The 8502-nt window shown below is 53.9% G+C and overlaps 1 protein-coding gene across 2 annotated transcripts; it reads left to right on the top strand.

Annotated features, from left to right (window-relative positions):
• The first annotated feature begins 535 nt into the window (after positions 1 to 535).
• On the top strand, positions 536 to 7537 carry NAGK (N-acetylglucosamine kinase). Of its 2 annotated transcripts, XM_033060405.1 has the most exons (11): positions 536 to 583; positions 1274 to 1358; positions 1948 to 2046; positions 2580 to 2721; positions 4000 to 4110; positions 4902 to 5014; positions 6002 to 6089; positions 6630 to 6727; positions 6811 to 6889; positions 6980 to 7158; positions 7411 to 7537. In XM_033060405.1, exons 1-11 carry the CDS (start codon positions 555 to 557, stop codon positions 7417 to 7419), a joined length of 1032 nt encoding a protein of 343 aa, XP_032916296.1. In that variant the 5' UTR covers positions 536 to 554; the 3' UTR covers positions 7420 to 7537. The 2 variants fall into 2 exon arrangements, with proteins under 2 accessions (XP_032916296.1, XP_032916295.1); XM_033060404.1 differs by having other exon boundaries at positions 6980 to 7537.
• Positions 7538 to 8502: the final 965 nt, after the last annotated feature.

The following is an 8502-nucleotide window of genomic DNA, read 5'->3' as shown; positions in this document are numbered from 1 at the left end:
GGATTTTCCCCTAAAACGGAGAGTACAGGGGGGTTTGGGGGCGGTGTCATGGGTGGGTTCGGAGAGATTTGGGGGATTTCTCATTGATGGATAACGGGAGATTTGGGGGATTTCTCATGGGTGAGTTCGGGGCGATTTGGGGGATTTCTCATTGATGGATAACGGGAAGTTTGGGGGATTTCTCACGGGTGGGTTCGGGGTGATTTGGGGGATTTCTCATTGATGGATAACGGGAAGTTTGGGGGATTTCTCCCAGTCTGAGGCCCCACCCGCGTCCTGAGCGCGTCCGTTCCGGGTCCATCCCGGAACCCCGGGAGGGGACGGGCGGGGACAGGGAGGGGACACAGCGACAGTGAAGGGACACAGGGACCCGGCGGGGCGGGCGGGGGCGGAGCCAGAGAGATGGGCGTGGCCACGGGCTGTGATTGAGCGCTCCTTATGCCCATATATGGCCATGGGCGGGTCTGTATGACATAACCAATGCTGGGCGTGGTCTGGAGCTATAAATGGATGTGGGCGTGGCCATCTCGGGGGCGGGGCCAGAGGCGGCGGCGATGGCGTCGCTGTTCGGAGGCGTGGAGGGGTGAGGGGCTCGGGGGGCTCAGGGGGCTCGGGGGGCTCAGGGGGCTCCCCATCCCCGGGGGGCTGCACCGGGACACCGGGACCCCTCCCTGATCCCTGATCCCCGATACCGGCTCGGGTACCCCCATCCCGGAGGGACCGGAGCCGGTTCGGGCGGATCGGAGCCGGTTTGGGGGACCGGAGCCGGTTCTGGGGACAGGAGCCGGTTCGAGGGGACAGGAGCCGGTTCGGGGGACAGGAACCGGTTCTGGGGACAGGAGCCGGTTCTGGGGACAGGAGCCTGTTCGGGGGACAGGAACCGGTTCTGGGGACAGGAGCCGGTTCTGGGGACAGGAGCCTGTTCGGGGGGACAGGAGCCGGTTCGGGGGGACAGGAGCCGGTTCTAGGGGACAGGAGCCGGTCCTGGGGGACAGGAGCCGGTTCGGGGAACAGGAGCCGGTTCTGGGGACAGGAGCCGGTTCGGGGAACAGGAGCCGGTTCGGGGGGTCCATGCGAGCCCCCCTCCATCGGCTGCTGCCCCCCGACCCCTCCTGCCCAGCACCCCCCAATTCAGCCCCCCCCCGAGTGACCCCAAAGGGAGGAGCTCAGGGATGGGATGGGGGGGAAATGGGGACGCTGGCAGTGTCCCCACACTCATTGGGATGAAGGGACAATGAGGGACGCTGGCAGTGTCCCCCCCGTCTCTCCGCAGCGGGGGCACCCACTCCAAGGTGGTGCTGGTGTCCGGAGATGGGAAAATCCTGGCCGAGACCGAGGGACCCTGCACCAACCACTGGGTGAGCTGGGGGACAGCCCTGAACCCACCCGGGGGGTTGGGACACGGGGAGAGGGGACAGGACACGGGGGAGGGGACGGGACACAGGGCTGGGTTTGGGACACAAGGTTGGGGACACAGGACTGGGTTTGGGACATGGAGCTGGGTTTGGGACACAGGGTTTGGGACATGAGGTTTGGGACACAGAGCTGGGTTTGGGGACACAGGATTGAGTTTGGGACAGAGCTGGGTTTGGGGACACTGAGCTGGGTTTGGGACACAGGGCTGGGCTGTTCCTGACTGTCCCCAAACTCGTTGACAGCTGGGTGGGACGCAGCCACTGCAGACGGTGCCACGGTGTCCCCCTGCCCAAAAACCCCCGGGATGGAATCTTGGTGGCCTCGGGGTGTCCCCAAACCCAAAATCCCACATGTGACCCCTGGAATGGAGCCTCAGGGTGTCCCCAAACCCCGTGTGTGACCCCAGGCTGGAGCCCTGGTGACCTCAGGGTGTCTCCACATCCCATGTGTGACCCTGGTGGCCTCAGGGTGTCCCCAGACCCCGTGTGTGACCCTGGTGGCCTCAGGCTGTTTGTCCCCTGTCTGTCCCAGCTGATCGGCTCCGAGCAGTGCCTGCAGAGGATCGAGGCCATGGTCAGCGAGGCCAAGAGCAAAGCGGGCGCTGACCCCCAGGTGCCCCTGCGCTCCCTGGTGAGTCCCCTGGCCTGTCCCCAACCCCCCCAGTGCCACCCTGTCCTGTCCCCAACCCCCCCAGTGCCACTCTGCGCTCCCTGGTGAGTCCCCTGCCCTGTCCCCAAGCCCCTGGTGAGCCTCACCTGTGCTGTCCCCAAACCCTCCAGTGCCACCCTGCTTTGTCCCCAAACCCCTGCCATACCCCAGTGCCACCCTGCCCTGTCCCCAACCCCCAGGTGCCAGTCCTGGTGTGTGCCAGGGGCTGTCCCTGGGTGCCACTCCCTGTGTCCCTGTGTGTCCCTGTCCCCAGGGGCTGTCCCTGGGTGCTATCCCTGTGTCCCTGTCCCCAGGGGCTGTCCCAATGCCACTCCCGTGTGTCCCTGTCCCCAGGGGCTGTCCCTGGGTGCCATCCCTGTGTCCCTGTCCCCAGAGGCTGTCCCAATGCCAGTCCCGTGTGTCCCTGTGTCCCTGTCCCCAGGGGCTGTCCCTCAGTGCCAGTCCCGTGTGTCCCTGGGTGTCCCTCAGTGCCACTCCCTGTCCCCTGTCCCCAGGGGCTGTCCCTCAGCGGCGGGGACCAGCCGGCCGCGGTGGCCGCGCTGACTCAGGAGCTGCAGCGGCGCTTCCCGAGGCTGAGCCTGAGCTACAGCGTGAGCAGCGACGCGCTGGGGGCCATGGCCACGGCCTCGGACCAGGGTGGGGACACTGCGCTGCCCCAGCGTCACTCTGCTTCTTTATACAGCTTTGGTTTTATTATTTTAATTTATTTGTATATATATATTTTTACATCTTTATTTTTATTATTTTAATTTATTTATATATATATATTTACATCTTTATTCTTATTATTTTAATTTATTTATATAAATATTTACATCTTTATTTTTATTATTTTAATTTATTTTTATCGTTATTTTTATTATTTTAATTTATTTATATATGTATATTTGCATCTTTATTTTTATTATTTTAATTAATTTTAAACTCTTTTTTTTGTAATTTTTATTTTTAATTTACTGTTATTTTTATTTTTATTTTAAATTTTATTTTTATTTTATTTTTTAAAATTTTATTTTGGTTTTTTATTTTCATTTTTATTTTTATTTTTATTTTTTAAATTTTTAGTTTGTTATTTTAACTTTAATTTTAATTTTTTAAAATTTTTATTTCTTCTATTCAAAGCACACACTTGCAGTTTTAGTTCTATTTAATTCTATTATACTATATATTATACATATATAAAATATATAACATAAACATATAATATAAATATATAATATATAACATAAACATATAAATACATAGTATATAATATAATGTAATATAAATATATAATATATAATATATAATATATCATATATCATAATCATATATATCATAGATAATATATCATATATCATATATACTATACACACACATAACATATAATCTATGATTTATAATCTATATTCTAATAAACTATAATATATATCATATATGTTACATTACATATATTATTTGTGTACATATGATCCCATATATTATTTTATATAAATTGTATACAATCATATATTATATATTATATAATAATATATATTAATAAGAAAATGTTACAATATAATAATATACTATAATATTATAGTGTATAAAATATTAATAATATAATAATAGTGTAATTGATTATATAATGATATTTAATTATGCAATTATATATTACATGTATATTATATTCCAGCCCAGAAAATCCCAAATTTTCAGTTTTTGGGGTTTTTAACCCCTGGGATGTCACCTCCCACAGGTGACACTGTGCCTATCCATTCCAGAAAATCCCAAATTCTCACTTTTTGGCATTTTTGCAGTTTCTATCAATTCCAGAAAATCCCAAATTTTCACTTTTTGGGATTTTTGGGGTTTCTATCAATTCCAGAAAATCCCCAATTTTCACTTTTTGGGGATTTTTGGGGTTTTTGACCCCTGGGATGTCACCCCCCACAGGTGGCATCGTGCTGATCTCGGGCACCGGCTCCAACTGCAAACTCATCAACCCCGACGGCTCCGAGGCCGGCTGTGGGGGATGGGGACACATGATGGGGGACGAGGGGTCTGGTGAGCCCTGGGGGGGGATTTGGGGTGGGTTTGGGGTTTTAGAAGGGCTTTGGGATGGGCATTGGGGTCCTGGAAGGGCTTTGGGATGGGTTTTGGGGTTTTAGAAGGGCTTTGGGGTGGATTTTGGGGTTCTGGAAGGGTTTTGGGATGGGTTTTGGGTTCCTGGAAGGGTTTTGGGTTCCTGGAAAGGTTTTGGGATGGGTATTGGGGTCCTGGATGGGCTTTGGGATGGGTTTTGGGATTTTAGAAGGGCTTTGAGGTGAGTTTTGGGTTCCTGGAAGTGTTTTGGGTTCCTGGAAAGGTTTTGGGATGGGTATTGGGGTTTTAGCAGGGCTTTGGGATGGGTATTGGGGTCCTGGAAGGGCTTTGGGGTGGGTATTGGTGTTCTGGAAGGGTTTTGGGATGGGTATTGGGGTTTTAGAAGGGCTTTGGGATGGATGTCGGGGTTCTAGAGGGGTTTGGGGTGGGTATCAGGGTCCTGGGAGAGCTTTGGGATGGAATTGGGGTCCTGGAAGGTTTTTGGGATGGGTGTTGGTGTTCTGGAAGGGCTTTAGGATGGATTTTGAGGTCCTGGGAGGGCTTTGGGATGGGTATTGGGGTGCTTAAGGGGTTTTGGGATGGGTGTTGGAGTATTGAGCGGTAGTGGGGTCCTAGGGGGGTTTTGGGATGGGTGTTGGTGTTTTGGGAGAGTTTTGGGATGGGTGTCAGAGTACTGCAGCAGTGTTTGGGGTCCCAGTAGGGCTGACCCCATTCCTGACCCCATTCCTGACCCCATTCCCGACCCATCCCAGCGTTCTGGATCGCTCACCGCGCCGTCAAGGCCGTGTTTGACTCCATGGACAACCTGCAGGCGCCGCCCCACGACGTCGGCTACGTCCGGCAGGCCATGTTCGACTACTTCCAGGTGGGCTGGGCTTTGGGGTGGGCTTTGGGGTGGGCTTTGGGGTCCTGGGGGGGTTTGGGGTGGGTATTGGGATCCTGGAAGGGCTTTGGGATGGGTGTTCAGGTGCTTGAAGAGTTTTGGCATGGGTATTGGGGTCTTTGAAGGGTTTTGGGTTTCTGGAAAGGCTTTGAGATGGGTATTGGGGTCTTTGGGGGATTTGGGATGGGTATTGGGATTCTGGAATGGCTTTGGGATGGATATTGGAGTCTTTGAGGGGTTTTGGGGTTCTGGAAGGGTTTTGGGGTTCTGGAAGGGCTTTGGGATGGGTGTACAGGTGCTTGAAGGGTTTTGGGATGAGTACTGGAGTCTTTGAAGGGTTTTGGGATGGGTTTGGGTTTCTGGAAAGGCTTTGGGATGGGTATTGGAGTCTTTGAGGGGTTTTGGGGTGGGTTTTGGGGTTCTGGAAGGGTTTTGGGGTTCTGGAAGGGCTTTGGGATGGGTGTTCAGGTGCTTGAAGAGTTTTGGGATGGGTATTGGGATCTTTGAGGAATTTGGGACAGGTTTTGGGGTTCTGGAAAGGCTTTGGAATAAGTATTGGGGTCTTTGAAGGGTTTGGGGTGGGTGTTGGGATTCTGGAATGGCTTTGGGATGGGTGTTGGGGTCTTTGAAGGTTTTTGGGATGGATGTTGGGGCTCTGGGAGGGCTTTGGGATGGGTATCAGGGTCTTGGGGGTGGTTGGGATGGGTTTTGGGGTTCTGGACGGGTTTTGGGATGGGTGTTGGAGTCCTGGATGGTTTTTGGGATGAATGTTGGGGTCCTGTATGGGTTTGGGATGGGTGTGGGGTCCTGGATGGGTTTTGGGATGGGTGTTGGGGTCCTGGATGGGTTTTGGGATGGCTGTTGGGGCTCAGGGCCATGTGCCAGGTCTGTGCTCGCTCCCCTGGCATTTGGGGGTGCCCTGGAGGGGTCCCCAGAGCTCAGCCAGGCCCCCCTGCCCCGACCCCGCAGATCTCGGACAGGATGGGGCTCCTGACCCACCTGTACCGCTCCTTCGAGAAGGCCAAGTTCGCGGGGTTCTGCCGGAAACTGGCCGAGGGTAGGGAACGGTCCTGTGGCTGTCCCCTTGTCCTTGTCCCCTTGTCCCTGTCCTCAGTGTCCTTGTCATCTGTTTGTCCCTGCCCCCATGGTCCCTGCCCCATTATCCCTGCCCCTATTGTCCTTGTCACCTGTTTGTCCCTGTCCTCAGTGTACTTGTCACCCATCTGTCCCTGTCCCCATGGTTCTTGTCCCCTTGTCCCTGTCACCTGTTTGTCCCTCCCGGTGCCACTCCCCGCTCTCTGCCCCGGGTGCACCTTGTCCCCAAGCGCTCTGTGCCCTCCTCGGGGTGGGGACACCCAGGTGCCACCAGCTCAGCTCGTTAGGGACACAGGGCAGTGTCCCATGTCCCTGTGGGTGCCACGTCCCTGAGTGTCCCATGTCCTGTGTGTCTTGTGGCCCCGAGTGTCCAATGTCCCTGAGTGTCCCTGTATGTCCCATGTCCCTGACTGTCCCCGAGTGTCCCATGTCCCTGAGTGTCCCTGAGTGTCCCATGTCCCTGAGTGTCCCTGAGTGTCCCATGTCCCTGTGCCACCCCCAGGTGCCCAGCTCGGTGACCCCCTGTGCTGTCACATCTTCACCAAAGCCGGCGAGGTCCTGGCTCGCCACGTGGTGGCCGTGCTGCCCAAAATCCACCAGGTGAGCCTCACCGGGGAAGGTGACAGCGGTGCCACCAGGGGGAGGTGACAGCCGTGTCACACCTGAGTGTCCCCACCCTGCAGAGCCTGTTCCTGGGCGAGCTGGGGCTGCCCATCGTGTGCGTGGGCTCGGTGTGGAACAGCTGGGAGCTGCTGCAGCAGGGTGAGCTCCGCCAGGGGATTTGGGGAATTTGGGGGATCTGGGGTTGCTCTGGGATCCCCCCTGACCCCCTGGCTGTCCCCTGTGTCACAGGGTTCGTGCAGGTGCTGGCCCAGGCTCGGGACGAGGCTCCGGGCCGCGCGTTCTCACGGTTCAGTTTGCTGAAGCTGAAGCGATCCTCGGCGCTGGGGGGAGCGCGGCTGGGAGCGCGGAGCGTGGGGACGGCGCTGCCGCTGGACCGCGCTGGGAACGTGGATGTGTTCTACAGTCACGAGTTCTGAACGTGGATGTGTTCTACAGTCACGAGTTCTGAACGTGGATGTGTTCTACAGTCACAGTTCTGAGTGTGGATGTGTTCTACACTCCCAGCTCTGAGTGTGGATGTGTTCTACACTCACCAGTTCTGAACGTGGATGTGTTCTACTCTCACAAGTTCTGAACGTGGATGTGTTCTACACTCCCAGCTCTGAGTGTGGATGTGTTCTACACTCACCAGTTCTGAACGTGGATGTGTTCTACACTCACAGTTCTGAGTGTGGATGTGTTCTACACTCACCAGTTCTGAGTGTGGATGTGTTCTACACTCCCAGTTCTGAGTGTGGATGTGTTCTACACTCACAGCTCTGAGTGTGGATGTGTTCTACACTCCCAGTTCTGAGTGTGGATGTGTTCTACACTCCCAGCTCTGAGTGTGGATGTTCTACACTCACAGCTCTGAGTGTGGATGTTCTACACTCATCAGTTCTGAGCCAAGACACACCAAAAATGGGGGAGCAGCCCCAAAAAGCGCGAGGAGTGCCCAGAGGGGGGTTGTGGTTCGGCAATAAAACGGTTGCACTGCCCCGAGGGGAGTGGGAATGGGACTGGGGAGGTGGGATAGGATAGGGATGGGAGAGTGGGGATGGGAATGGGAGTGGGAATGAGAATGGGAGAGTGGGAATGGGGTGGAATGGGAATGGGAGTGTAGGAATGGGGTGGGACCAGGAGTGAGGGGATGGGACAGGATGGGAATGGAGGAGGATGGAGATGGGAACATGGGAATGGAATAGGACAGGATTGGGAATGGGAGTGTGGGGGTGGGACAGGATGGGGATGGGATTGGGAATGAAATTGGGGATGGGAATGTGGGCAGGGAATGGAAATGGGATTGGGAATGGAAATGAGATTGGGAGTGGGAGTGGGGATGAGAATGGGATTGGGGATTGGGATTAGGACTGGGGATGGGGATTGGGAATGGGACTGGGAATGAGATTCGGAGTGGGATTGGGACTGGGATTGGGATGGGAATTGGGTTGAGAATGGGATTGGGAATGAGGATGAGATTTGGATCAGGACTATGATTAGGATTGGGATCAAAATCAGTACTAGGGTTATGAATATAATTGGGATTGGGATTGGGATTGGGATTGGGAACAGGGTTGGGAGTGGGGTGCTGAGCCTGCCAGCACAGGGAAGGAGGGCTCTGCATCCAAGGAAAAGCAGGAAGAGGAGGAAGGAGGAAATCCCAAAGATTGGGATCAGGGATGTGACATCCATGACCTGGGAATGCACATGGAGCTGCTGGTGATTTCCACTTAAAAAGGAGAAAAAAAAAAAAGGAAAAAAATCCCTTTTGG

The sequence above is a fragment of the Catharus ustulatus genome, chromosome 5 (genome assembly GCF_009819885.2).
Source record: "Catharus ustulatus isolate bCatUst1 chromosome 5, bCatUst1.pri.v2, whole genome shotgun sequence".
Taxonomy (NCBI): domain Eukaryota; kingdom Metazoa; phylum Chordata; class Aves; order Passeriformes; family Turdidae; genus Catharus; species Catharus ustulatus.
This window is presented reverse-complemented; position numbering and strand designations above follow the sequence as displayed.